The 14,966-nt window shown below is 32.8% G+C and overlaps 1 protein-coding gene across 1 annotated transcript; it reads left to right on the forward strand.

Annotated features, from left to right (window-relative positions):
* The first annotated feature begins 10,462 nt into the window (after positions 1 to 10,462).
* Positions 10,463 to 13,169, forward strand: LOC145043240 (uncharacterized). Its single transcript, XM_078991823.1, has 6 exons — positions 10,463 to 10,953; positions 11,519 to 11,645; positions 11,909 to 12,048; positions 12,241 to 12,303; positions 12,468 to 12,536; positions 12,862 to 13,169. The coding sequence occupies exons 1-6, from the start codon at positions 10,714 to 10,716 to the stop codon at positions 12,931 to 12,933; spliced, it is 711 nt and encodes a 236-aa protein (XP_078847949.1). The 5' UTR covers positions 10,463 to 10,713; the 3' UTR covers positions 12,934 to 13,169.
* The last annotated feature ends 1,797 nt before the right edge of the window (positions 13,170 to 14,966 follow it).

Here is a 14,966-nt window from a genome sequence, read left to right on the forward strand (position 1 = left end):
TGGGAGTTTACGGCCCTAGATAATCCTAGGCCGTAAACTCCAAAATCAAACACTAAAATGATGATTTAAGGACTCTAGGACTTTAAGGCTTGTATCTAGACTATGTTCCCAAGTAGTATAAGGCCTTAAACACATCAAAAGACACAAACAAAAGTGAGTTTACGGCCCAAGTGAATCTTAGGCCGTAAACTCCATTGAAATGGACAAAAGGGGTGTTTTCATGACACCTAAAGCCCTAGACCTTTACAAGAAATTGTACCTACTTAATGGAAGGATCAAACCACAACAAAATCACTTAACAAAGTGAGCTTACGGCTAAGACATGGTTCTTGGGCCGTAAACTCCTAAAAAGGGCACCAAAGTGTGCCTAATGCCTTCTTATGCTAGGAGTAAAAGTCTAGAACATATACCACAAGTGCAAGAGGCTTGAAAACAACAAACACAACACCCAAGGGAGTTTACGGCCGTAAACTCCAAGGGGAATGTCCTTGAGGCCGTAAACTCCTATTTGGAATATTTCTAGACCTTAAACCCTTCCAAGGATTTAACCACCAAGTTAGAATAATTCTAGAAAGCATTTGGGACTTCAAAACACACCAAACACACATGTTTGGGAGTTTACGGCCGTAAACTCAAGATTTTACAATCGTAAACTCCATGTGTGTTAGTATATGAGGAGTAAACTCAATTATAGGGTCCTTTGGAACCCTAAACACAAGTGCCTTGTCCCACATTAGCTTAGATGCAATCCTTAGGGCCTATAACACTTATATAAAGTGTTTATTATGCCTAGGATGTCTTAACTTTATCCATTAGTGATTTAAGACTAATAGAATGCATATATGTGTGATTATATGTTCATTAGGATCGTAGTGTGTGTACAAGTCCTCGCTTGACACCTAGCCATCCTATACCGTTCAGTTCATTCCAATCACCAACTACAGGTGAGTTCATACCCCTAATCAATGTTTTAAATGATTTTAAATGCTTTAAAGGGGGGGGGGGAATACAAGTAGGAACAAACATGTTATTAAATCATGGTTATGTATTTTATAACTGTGTTTGTCGTTTAACAGATTTCACATACTACAAAATGTGATGCATGAAATGGTTTTAAATCTTAAAAACGCATTGTTATCAATTGTTTTACCTTTGAAATGTATATTAAAAATGACATAAAGTCATTGTTAATTATTGTTCAAAACCCATAAGATGCCTTATAAAACCATTTTACATTATTGAACTAAACTATGCATGTACACTTATATTCTTATATATGTATTGATGTTATAGTTTATAGTTTTCATTTAGTTTCTCACACCCTTGAGTAGTAAGAGTGTATAAACCTACTTGAACAACCAATTACCTTCCCGTAAATTATCATAGGGATAATTTGGAGATATCAAACATAATTCCTATTACAAGGAATCAAACAAGAGTCAGTTCATTCATGAGTCTATACCAGTACATTACCTGATACATGAGTACCTTTACATTTGATTACATGATACATGAGTACGTTTACATATACTTACATGATACATGAACACGCTTACATGAACGCATTACATGAGTACCTTTACGTTGATACCTTTACCTATGTATACTTATTTGAATATTTGTATCACGAATTGCAAGGATAATTTATTAGTACCTTCTGTGTAAATTATCCTGCATATCCCCAGTACCTCGGGATATCTAGAATAGGACTCTATCCCCAGTACCTCGGGATATCTAGACAGGACCCTATCCCCAGTACCTCGGGATACCTAGATGGGCCTCTATCCCCAGTACCTCGGGATATATGGACGGGACTAACCATTCTGGAACCCATCTGTTAGCAACAGTGGGTAATGAACATCTACGGATGCCTACGGTTATTACTTATATTAGGAGTACCTTTACAGGGACTAACCCTTCCTTCCCCCTGCTGCTACTACAGAGGAAAATTGGACAAATCTTTGGATGTTCATTAGGTTATATAGGTCGTGTTAACCCTAGTACCTTGGGATAACAATTACATATGATGTGTTAGTCCTAGTACCCAGTGACAACACTTACAGTAGTACATTTTCCTGTTTACTTTATTTTGTGATACTTTCACATAAACGATGAGTTAGACTAAGTACTTTAGTACTAAACAATTAAAGGAAAAATATCATTTTAGTTACAAAACATTCGGGTCTTGATAGAAGACTACATCTCAAACTGATAGGAAATAAGGGATTTTCTAGGGTTTTTCATACGTACATCAACATTTTCATTTAACGATTTACATGGTCTTTATAACAGATTTTCACAAACAAGGCAATGACACTTATATACTTATGAATTCACCAGCTTTAAAGCTGATACTCGCTTTCAAAATAACTTGTATTCTCAGGTCATCAGTAGATAGGTACGGAGGCCAGGTTTTGAGAAGACGGAGCAGACAAGTCTCGTCTTTTATTTGATTGTATATTTTTGGTGTCTTACTACAATGAAAGAAACACACATGTATTAAAACTTTACTTATAATGCAATGGATGATGTTGTTGCTTGTTTATTATTTTACACTGTTGTGATACTGTACATGACGTCCTCCACCCCTGAACGTTTCCGCCGTTCGTGGTTTTCGGGTGTGAGGTAAGCTGAGGAATAAGTACCAAGTATGTTAGTGTGTTTTGCTTTTGAAAACTATCAGCAATTTATGTATGGATTTGTAATGTTAAAACAATGTACTTGATGTGAACAATGTCGGTTGTAATATATTGATGCATGTGATGTTTTTGTTATGATTCATGTATATTCATTGTGATGGTATTCAATTTAAGTCACACGAGCCCCAAGATGTTTCCGCCGTCTGGTTCGGGGGTGCGACATGAACTGATTGGAATGTTGACCGTTGACCTTAGACATTGACTTTTGAATAGAGCTGACTTTTGGTTAACTCTTGGTTTTTAAGGGTAGACTAAATTTTTTTCCTTGTATGATTATCTAGGTATGGATTAGCACTAGTATAGCTGACCGTGAGAGTAGCAGTAGTTTATTATCGATCGAGAGGTGAGCTTCCTTTAATATACTTGTTGGTTGAAGGCACCAATACCGGTCCACCAAATCAGGTTTAGAGGTTGATAGTTGTCTTTGTGACAACTTCCTATTAGGCTTGTATGTGCTTGTTGTTTATGTAACTCTTACTGTTATGATTGTATGCTAGTTGTAGGGGTGAAATAGACGCGATATCAGTTAAAAGATACCGAAGGGGGTGAAATAGACCCGATACCGGTTGAAAGATACCGAAGGGGGTGAAATAGACTCGATATTGGTTGAAAGATACCGAATGGGGTGAAATAGACCCAATACGGGTTGAAAGATACCGAAGGGGGTGAAATAGATCCACTATTGGTTGAAAGATACAAAAGGGGGTGAAATAGACCTAGTACCGGTTGTAAGATACCGAAGGGGATGAAATAGACCTAGTATGTTTTTGACTTTTATGTATGTATGGTATAAGGTATTTTGGGGGAGCTCACTAAGCTTTGTGCTTATGGTTTTCATTTTATGTTTCATGTACTTACAGCTCAAAAAGGAAGGGCCCGACTTGATCGCACCGTACCCACCCATCTTTTCCGCATTATGTGATTTTAGGATTTGTACTTTGATATTATTCACTATGATACACTTCGGTTGTTTTGATATGATTATTGGATATTTGAAATAAATTAAAAGTAAAATTTTTTCCTGGAATTTTTAGGATGTTACTCTAAGTACAAATAGCACGAAAGTATCATAAATTTTTAAACATAATAATCATTTATATTGTATTGTATCTATTCAAATGAAATTAAGGTTTTGATTTAATGAATAAACTTGGAAACGAGTTAGATTCACAAATTTTTAGTAAATTATGGTTTTGAATTTAGATATTCATGATTTCTGTATTGATCTGAAGAAATTTAACCTAATAGGTTTTCGGTATTTATACAAATTCACAAATGTTGATCATTCGAGGGTTTCAAATTAGTGTAAATAGTCTTAAAATGAATTTGTTAATAAAATCGTATTAAAAAATTCATCGAATGTAACAGGTAATTTAGAATTTGAAATTTAGAAATCGAAGATTTTGAGGTTTCAAATACATTAAATGAGATAATCTGAATATAAGTGAATAGTAGTTGAATATACCTACTAGCTTCATTTTTTATGAACTTTCCGACAAGATTCATGGTTGTTTTCGATTGAATCGATGGCGGCTATGCATTGAATTCGAATTTGTCGGTGAAGTAAATGTTTCGCATTCAATAAGGTTAAAATCAATTCACTAAGATTATGACGTTTGAACACAAATGACGTTAACATCGAACGTTAATAAGTTTCAGTTTTACGAAAGTACCCCCCTTATGTTCACTGTATTTTTACAATCAGCTACAACTATGTTTTTATTTACACTTTACAACCTAAATCCAACTCCTTTATTTTTTTATCCAACCATTTAAAATGGTTCCTTGATCCATATTGGTTCTTTATTGAACATCTCCTATATATATATATATATATATATATATATATATATATATATATATATATATATATATATATATATATATATATATAAAAGGTTATTGTATTCTAACTAATTATTGTGTGGATGTAGGATGATTGTGGATCAATCATTTTAGTTATTTAAAAAAAAATTACTTATATTCATAAATTAAAAAAATAGAATAATACCGTTTAATTAAAATAATGGTAAAATTGTACATTTCCATTACTTTCAAATTAGGAAACACAAATTTAAAAATAGAATTTTTGGATTTTAAGGGATTTTTTTAAATTTAATTTTAATTTATGATTTTTTTAATTAATTCAATTTTAATTCTGCCAGAATACATATTCTGGCAGAATACAAATTCTGTCAGAATGCATATTCTGACAGAATACATATTCTGATCGAATGAACATATTGAAGAATATATCAAAATTTTGAACCATGAGTTGAAGAATAAGAACATTCTTAAATAATAATCATCTATTATTAATAATATTCAAAAAATAATATCCAAAAATAGACAAATATAACAATTTTATAGTCACATTCTACAAAAAAAAATGCCATTCTTGGAATATTTGTCATATTCTACAAGTATATAATGTTTTATAGTAAGTCATATTTAAATAATCTTCATTACATAAGAATACGTTATTTTATAGTAAGTCATTCTTGAAAGAATCTTAATTCCCATAAAAATATAATGTTATTCTTGATAGAATCTTCATTCTCATTATTGGTGCGGTGAATCTCAATTGTCATGAAATTATCTCTTAATTTCAATCCACATTGTTGATCCAAGCAACATTGCTACATTTTGAGTGCTCATGAAACAAAGCACATACCAATAATGAAGTTCACGAATGTAAATACATACAACTCTCAACGAATAAGATGTTAAAATATTAGACCTTCTATGCAAAAATTAACATAAGAAATAATAAAAAAAATTAATTTTCTTGTTAACAATACTTGATGTAACATCAAAATTTGTACAACAAAACTTTTCCTAGCACTATCACATAAAAAACAATTGTTTAAACATGGCAACATTTTGTATAAAAAACTTAACAATTATAACATTTTGTATAAAAACTTCACTTGTAGCAAGTAAGAATAATAAACATGATATTAATGGGGTAGGAACAATCTGAATAGGCATAAGAAATGATCTTTTTGATGAAGCACAAGCACAAACTAAGATTCACAGTCCATTTGAACAGAACTAACACATTGTGAAGAACTCGAGATCGAATTTTAGATGCCAAAAACTCAAAAACAGATTTCAGAATTTATGTAAACAAGACAAGAGCACGAACCATAAGAAATTGAACTCTTAAAGTATTTGTCGTTATTTTTAAAGAATGGATCAACATCCTTATTCTTAAAAGAATGTTGATGCGATTTTAAACTCGGTTATTTCAACAAATTTGTAATGGTTAACACAAGAGTAGAATGATCAATTTAAAAAACAAAAACTAACTTTATCTTTGCATCTACTACATTATATAATTTTCAATCACAATTTTCTTACAAAAAATATGAAATCAATACTGAGTGCATTACCTCGAACACCTAGCGGATGATCACTAAATTTACCCAACACTTAGTTTACATCAGAAGTATGAAAAAACAAACCTCATAATAGATGATTTTATAGAATAATTCTTCAATGAACTAAAACTAGAATGGAGAAATTAAAGCAAAAGACTAAAGTTACAAACCTTATAATGGATTGGAGAGAGATGAGATCAGCGGGTCCGATGTCGCGAGGGGATGACACATTCTTCTGGTTAGGAGATGGCAACAAGGGTCCTAACGGAGAGAGAGGGGGAGGATAAGGTGAAGCAACCATGGTTAAGGTTCCAGACATAACTTCATAATTATCAAGAAAACACCCAAACATGTCTATCGAATGAGCCCTGGAGGGTTGGTTCCCGATTCTGATTTTTGATTTTGAAGTCATTCCCTCGACGATCTTGTCATCTTCGATCGTGGGTGGGTTAGGATTAATCGCCGGTAAGAGATTGAGATGGGTAGAAGTGTAAAAGACGAACCCATTTTTTGTATGTGAAGAAGACGATGTTGTTTGTTATAGGATGAACCGATACCTTAAATTAAAGGATATTAAAGTAGATCGGAGAATCGAGGAGTATCAATGCTGACGGCTTTTGAGCGATGTACGAAAGAGCTGCAAAACAAAATTGGAGATTGATGGTGAACTTCGAGCGTAGAGTTTCTGTCGTGTTGAATTTAAATAGAAACAATTCCCTTTTCTTAGGTATTTTCAATATATAATAAAAATTATATTATTTTTTATAAAAATTATTATATATAAAAGTACAAAATTATTTTTTGAAACGATTGACCCACAATCATTTCAACATCTACACAACAATTAGTTAGAACAAATGAACCTATCTCTATATGGCTCAAGAAGACGACGTTGTTTGTTATATGATGAAACCGATACTTTAAATTAATGGATAATAAAGTAGATCGGAGAATCGAGAAGTAGCTATGCTGACGGCTTCTGAGCGATCGACAGGAGCTGCAAAACAAAATTGGATATTTGTGGTGAACTTTGAGAGTAAGATTTTTGTGGTGTTGAATTTAAATAGAAATGGTTTTATTTTCTTAGGTATTTTCCATATATAATAAAAATTATTATTTTATTTTATTATAAAAATTATTATGTATAAAAGTACAATATTATCATTTAAAAAAATGATTGACTCATATATATATATATATATATATATATATATATATATATATATATATATATATATATATATATATATATATATATATATATATATATATATATATATATAGGTGAGTTCAATTGAGAAAATAAAAAAAGTTAAGAATGAGGGAATCATTCTCAGCCACTCATTTTATTCAAGCATAAAAAGACACGGTGGAAAACTTATAAATATGAGAACAACCTTTAATATCAAATACGTATCTGTAGTTCAAACCCATTCATCGTTCATCATCCAAATTTCTTCTCCAGCTTTCAACAATCATCTAGATTTCTTCGATTAAACCATCATCAATCCATTTTTTTTTATGGGTAAAGCCGTAAAGGGGATACGAAGCAGATGATGGCGAGAGGAAAACGAGAAGCGAATTGATGAACGAACACTGCGGGCTTTGCAGCAACCCTTCGTTCACCTCCCGTCGTCGGCAACAAAGGAGACCAAGGTGAAGATTCTTCGGTGCTCGTCTTCGTCTGATTAAGGGGGAGAAGCACGGAGGTTCGTCGCCCGACTCGCAAACCGAGATGGTCTCCGTGGTTTTGACTAGACCAAAGGAGGGGGTGTTTGGTTTTGCTAGGAGATTGCGATCGGAAAGAAGCCAGAAGCGAGGGTTTGGTTTTGCTAGGAGATTGGGTCGGACGTCCGCTGCCTCTCATTTGCTTCCTGCCGGCGAGAAATGAAGAGAGAGGGAGGCGAGGGAAGATGGCATCGATGTTAGTGGGTTAACGAGCCAAGGCATAAAGGGAAACCGAGGTTCCAATCGACGGAAATAGTCTAGAAGATGGTGGCTTTTGGTTGTGGTAATCGACGGGAAGTGCTGAAGGATCTCGATGGTGCAGTTGTTGCTTTAATTGGTACGGTCCTCTTCTCGTTTCTTTTATTTTGATTGTAAATCAGTTAGGTGGGTGTTTGGGTGATCGATGTTCAACGGGTGAGTAGGTGGGGGGAAAGGATTTGATCAGGTTTGGTGTGTTCATCATGAATAGATAAAGAAAGGGGTTTGACTGGAAATCAACGATAGCGAAGGGAGTTTGGTTTGTTTCATTTGACAGGAAAGAAAACAGATGACAATGATTTCATGGATGTTTGTTTGCTATTGTTTAATCTTGTTTGGATAGAAATGTATGGTGTGTTTGGTTGGATCATTTGACAGGAAAGTCTGTATGTTATTCATATGTGAATAACATATAAAAATTATATATATTTGTGAAAATACATTATAATATTCTATGTGAATATACTGTGTAATATTCATATGTGAATATACTGTGTAATATTCATATGTGAATATGCTGTGTAATATTCATAAGTGAATATATCATCTAATATTCACAAATGAATATACTATGTAATATTCACATGTGATATACCATGTAATACTCTGTAATATTCAGATATGAAAATACTATATAATATTCATAAGTGAATATACCATCTAATATTCACAAGTGAATATACTATGTAATATTCATAAGTGAATTCATCGTCTAATATATAAATATGAATATACTATGTTTATTATATGCTATATTCATATATGAATGATACTTAAATTGTAAAAAAAAAAAAATTAATCATAGTTTTTATTCATAACTGAATAACGAATGTACTGTAGTAAAACCTGATTCATTTTTATTCACTTATGAATAACGATAGCTGAAAATAGATTTTTTTTTTAATCTTAAAACTATATCAATATGGATGTCTATTTGTAGAGAATAAAAAATCATGAATTTTGGTATATTTAAAATCATTTTTCGATAAAAATAGCTTCTTAAAAATAAAAAAAAACGAAAAAACTATGTTTTTGTATATATTAAGGTAATCATTATCATAGTTTAAGAAAACACGTTTTGTTGGAAAACACATGTCTATTCCTTTTCCATTTCTGCTGGTACGATGGAGATTTTTGCGGTAAAAATAAATAAGTGACTGAGAATGATTCCCCCATTCTTAACCTTTTTTTTTTTTTCCTCAATTGAACCCTCCTATATATATATATATATATATATATATATATATATATATATATATATATATATATATATATATATATATATATATATATATATATATATATATATATATATATATATATATATATATATAACATTGAATTACGGTAATAGGTTTAATATTGTCCGTAATAAACATCCGAAGAAAAACCATGTTTTGTTTTAAATATTTATGATTCTTATTTAAAAAACACTTGTTTCGATTTTGATAATATCAAACAAATAGATTTGAAGTGATATTAAACCGATATCAGCAAAGTCTGTGAGGTTTAAAGTGAAATTAAACTTAAATAAAAGGGTTGATTTGCAATTAACATAAATGAAAAGTACTACATAATGTTAATACGGAGACAGTCGCACGCCGACATGGGACCCACGTTTTGAAATGTTGGTGTTGCGGTTCACTGTTCCCCCTAACCCTCATTTATTCCTTAATTTACCAAACTGCCATTTTCCTTTGGAAAAGCCTGAACGCATATCACTTTTTCTCTCAAAAAGGAAATAATATAAGTTCTTTTCAGTCGGTTTATTGTCTCAATTTTTATTATTTATTTTATGTTAACATAATAAATAAAACTTTGACTCTTGCTGTAATTAAACTACTATGAAAATGTAGAATTGTAGATAGATGATCATTTATTTAAAAATATACATTAAATTACAAAATTTGATCCATATATTTTATAAATAATTATAACTTCAGTCCAAAAAATCGAATAGTCAGAATATCGTCGTAATTATGTGGTCTTTATATTTTATTTAAAATTTAAAATTTTAAAATCATTATATATGAAGACAAAAACCATATCCAATATAATAACAAGATATCAATATAAATAGTTGAGCGAACTTTTATTTTTTGATTAAAAATGTAGAGACAAAGTTTATATAATTTATTGATTTTAATGGGTTTATGGTAAAGGACATTATTGTAATTAAACAATGACCCCACTTCGTTGCTTTTAAACAAACAAGAGTCAAAGAGTCAAAAGTTGATATTAACACAAACAATAAAACCGCTAAGCAGTATTGCATTATTGCATCACGCCACCGGAAATCAACCATCTCTCTTCATACGTGGCCTTCTCTCATTCGTCTATTCCATCTCGTCGGGATTCAGATCACCACCAAAGCAAAAGAAAAAAACGAGAACACACACATATACACACACACGTACTGTGTGTCACTCTCACCTCTCTCGCTCATGTGTTTTCTCACTCCCTGAAAAACCCCAATTTTGTCATTATTTTCTTGCTTACATCTTCCAGATGTCATCAATTTCCAATTCCTCACTGCTTGATCTTTCCGTTACATATAATTTTGATTGGTAATCGTTCTGATTTTACTGTTGCTTTGGATTTTTTTTGTATCTTCTGGATAATGCTGTAAGAAAAAAAAAGCAGCAATGGAGGAGAGTTATGTGAATAATGGTGGTGCTTGTGGGTTTTCTACTTCTGCTCAATTCCAGAGCTGTGGCGGCGGCGGTGGTGGTGGTGGTGGTGGAGATAGCAGTGAGGAAGAGTTGTCTGTGCTTCCCCGCCATACTAAAGTGGTGGTCACCGGAAACAACCGTACGAAGTCTGTTCTTGTTGGGCTACAAGGTGTTGTGAAGAAGGCTGTTGGCCTCGGAGGCTGGCATTGGCTGGTAATTTTTAATTTTTGTTGATGCGATTGAAATCGAATCCAGTGATTTTGAATGTAGTTTCGTAATGCGATTCAATCGGTTTTTGTTGTTTTGAATTGGGTGTTTATCTGATTTGAAGCTGGGATCATTGATTTGAAATTTTTGGGATTAAATGGATTATTTAATTAAAAGAGGGTTTCGAGTCAATGGATCTAAAGATTTCTTCGCAATTTTCAATTCGGGTTCTATTAATTATTTATTCAACATTGATTAATTCCATCATTGACTTTTAATGTCATTTTGGTCGTCTTCTTGTGATCCATCTTCTGATTTTTCCTGGATTTATCTGAATATTTAATTTAAAAAAAATTAGGGTTTTTTGTGCTCCATTATTGAGTTCTATGAACATTCGCTTTCATTTCTGCATCTTTTATCCTAAAGATGAATACGAATAATACTTTATCCAAATTATTACAAATCATGATTACAAAAAAATAATAATAATAAAAAAAACACGCTTTTAATCTAGCTATGAAGATCAAATTCCCCCTAAAATCTTGAAACTTTATTGTTCGTATTATCTTAGGTTCTCACAAATGGAATAGAGGTGAAACTACAAAGAAACGCTCTAAGTGTGCTTGAAGCTCCTACTGGTAACGAAGAAGACGATGATCTTGAATTCGAAAATGGACATTGGAACAGCTCTGATCTGGGTAACTTCCAAATCTTGAACCCAAAAGGGCAAAATTGTCAATTTCGTAAATTTCCAATGTCAAAAGTGTCTTTTTATTGATGGGTTTGAATCTTTATTTATTTATTTATTTATTTTTTACATTGGATACCTTAGACACATGGTTGTACTTTTAGCTATTTTACTCCTTGCTATATAAACTCTATTATGCATTCCTTTAAGGTTGTCCATGTGGGCCCACCTCCAGATAACAATAATTGTGTTGTGTTTAATCCATGTTTTCAGCATCTGATGACACCCAAAAGTCGCATCGATCAAGAAACCGCCCTCATAAATCATCCGGATCGTCACATAAGACCGTTAGCCGGTCTCTATCTTGTGACTCACAGTCCAAGACCTCCTTTACAACTTCCCGTGGGTCCGTGGTAAGTCAACTTTACCATCAATGGTCAAAAGTTCAACTCTATCAGAGTTTCAGTTCCAATGTGAATTGGGCTTCTTTTCGACACTGCGATCTGTGGACTTGATTTCCATCTCACATGATGCTTTATTTGACTGTGTGGGCCAGCTCACAGGTTGTTGTAAAAGTAACTTTTTGTTTTGTAACGTTTTTTCAGAAGGTTGATCTTAGCAAACTAGAGATGGCCGCCTTGCGGAGATATTGGCGACACTTTAAGCTTGTGAGTACAATTAATATAAGAAATTAGAATGTGGGACCCTCAATTCCAACCACCTAACAGACCATTGTATAGTCAGTTCAGGAGTTGCTGAAAGAATAACTTTTTTGCAGATTCAATATATGAATATGTATGATGCCAAATTTTGATATTTGTGTAAATTTCAGGCGGGTGCGATCCCAAATCCGTCGAAGGAGCAACTTGTTGACATTGTTCAAAGGCATTTCATGTCACAGGTATTTTCTAGCTTTTTGTTAATAGTGACCTATGGATATTATTGGGCTCCCTCTTTTTAAGGCCCAAAGGGATTGGTTTACTCTATTAGGCCCTATTTGTTATATAACAGTACCAGACATGACATGATATGACAATCTAGAATTGAGACAACATTTCAACATGTCCCATCCAACAAAGTGGACTAATTCTTGATCTTACGCTCTAGAATTGAGACAACTTTTCAACTTGTTCCGTTCTGTTCTGTACTGTACTGTCCTGTTCTGTCCTCCTGTCTAGTTCAGTTCGGTCCAAATAACTAACAGAGATTTGTGGTGTTGTGTGAAGACACTGGATGAGTTGCAGGTGATTGTAGGGTTTGCACAGGCAGCAAAGAAGCTGAAGACGGTATGCAAATGATTTAGGTTGATGGGGGGTTGCATTATCTCTCTAAGTGCAGTAACAAAAAGGGAGAGATATTGTTTGACTAACAGATACTTTTATGTTGTGGGAGTTAATGAGAGTTGTAAAATGGGTTTTATGGTGTTGCTTTCATGTTATGTGTAGATATATGTAGAGTCAGTCTCAACTCAAAACAAAAGACCTTTGCATTTTTGGCTTTTCAATGCAAGGCAATGCCGTTTGTTTTTGAGCCATTTCCTTTTTCCATAATCCATCTACGACTAAAATAATAAAAATAAATACTTGATCGAATGATAGATATTTAGAAAGTTTGACAGAAAAGATTTTGTAAATAGGAATATGTATGCATGCATTATCAGAAGGAAAGAGGATGGTGTGAATTGTGAGCGAACATCCCACATTCAAGTTTTAACTTGTCTTATGTAAATAATTAATAAGTACTTTTTTTTAAAAAATATTAGAATATTTGAAAGTAATATGAAAACGAAACAGGTTATGTTACTTTAAAAATTGTTTTAGTGAAAGATTAATTTGTAGTTGAATATGGGAGCTTTTTACTAAAGCCTTGTGACTGAAAAAAAAAAAAAATTTACCCACTCATGGTAGTTTCCATCCTCGATTGTTCTTTCCAAAAATCGGAGCCGAGTACATGTTTGTGTGAGAATCTTATTGTACATGCTATATAATCTCAAGTTGAATCTAAATAAACAGATTATCGGAGACCATAATAACAATTAGATTCAAACATTAACGAAGCCGAAACAACCTGTAGATGTAGATGATGCCATCAAAATTCACCAAGAAGCTAAACTTGATAGCAGTAATGAAGCTACATATTCGAGAAGCCCCCTGATAAGCTATGTAAAAATCATTCATCTCGAATTCATTTTGCCCACTTTTCGTCTATTTCTGATTAAATATGCTCAACCCCTTGGTCTTGATCGACCCATTTTTAGTCGATCCTAATGGCATAAACTATCGATCCTTTATACTAGTTTACTAGTTGCTAGTTAGGTTTGCTTTGCTTTTATTTGTATTTAGAGTTTAGGTCTAATTTAGGGTTCTTTAAGAATTTGGGTTTGGTAATTGGGAAAAATTGGTTGGGGAAAAAGTTAGTGGTAAGCTACATCAATGGTGGTGATGACGGTGAAGTTAACAAAATCTTCTAGCCAGCGGTATCCAATGTTGTTCTTCCTTATTGAAGTTGAAGGTTCGAGTCCCCTATTTAAGGAGTAGTTTAGAAGTAGATTAAATTTATCGTTTAAAAAAATATATATTAAAAAGATATATACATTAAAGTCTCAATGTTTTTAACGATTTGACAAAAAGTTCTAAATTTTATTTTTTTGACAGTAAAATCCTAACTATTGAAACTTTAGTGTATGTATCCATCTTTTGTTAGAAGTTTAATAGTATGATAGTTTTTAAGCATAGTAGTGATTTGAATATGCTCTGTCAGTTAGATCTTATTGAAATCTTTAACGTTTGCTTCTTGTTAAATAATTTTTTTTAATCTCACCAATCCGACACTGAAAAAATGGAGATAATCAAGAAAGAAAGAATTAGGGTTGTGTTGACTTTTTATAGTCCTAAAAATGGAGAACTAAGAAGCCGGAAAAGACAAAACTGCTCTTCTTACCCCTTCTCCATATTCACGCCCTTTTGACTAGGCGTGTGTTGTTTATGTTTACAATCTCTCCCTATTTTTAGTTCAAGATCTGGCGGCGAAACAAGAAGAAAGCTTTACAAGTCTTCTCACCCTCTCTCTTTCTCTCTTTTGCATCTATCTCAAATACTATTAGACCAAGACCTCCGAAGCCCAACTCCCTCTTGTTGAGTCTGAGTTGCTGGTAGTCTTTAATTAGAAAAACAGAAGATGGTGGTGTGGGTTTTGTAGGTTTCCTTTGATTTTGATTGTAGCAGGGTAAAGATGATGATGGTAAGAAAAGCAGTTGTGTTGCGACGAAAATCATAATTAAAAGTTATTGGACGACGAATTAAGTCTCACGAGGTCGATAAAACTATTTCCT

Source organism: Lactuca saligna, chromosome 4 (assembly GCF_052625555.1).
Source record: "Lactuca saligna cultivar CGN05327 chromosome 4, ASM5262555v1, whole genome shotgun sequence".
NCBI classification, from domain to species: Eukaryota; Viridiplantae; Streptophyta; class Magnoliopsida; order Asterales; family Asteraceae; genus Lactuca; species Lactuca saligna.

Excerpts from the sequence above, each read along its gene's own strand:
- LOC145043240 (XM_078991823.1), top strand. The coding sequence starts at position 10,714 with ATGGAGGAGAGTTATGTGAATAATGGTGGTGCTTGTGGGTTTTCTACT. Across the intron at positions 12,304-12,467 it reads ATTGGCGACACTTTAAGCTT|GCGGGTGCGATCCCAAATCC; the intron begins GTGAGTACAATT and ends TGTAAATTTCAG. Across the intron at positions 12,537-12,861 it reads AAAGGCATTTCATGTCACAG|ACACTGGATGAGTTGCAGGT; the intron begins GTATTTTCTAGC and ends TGTTGTGTGAAG.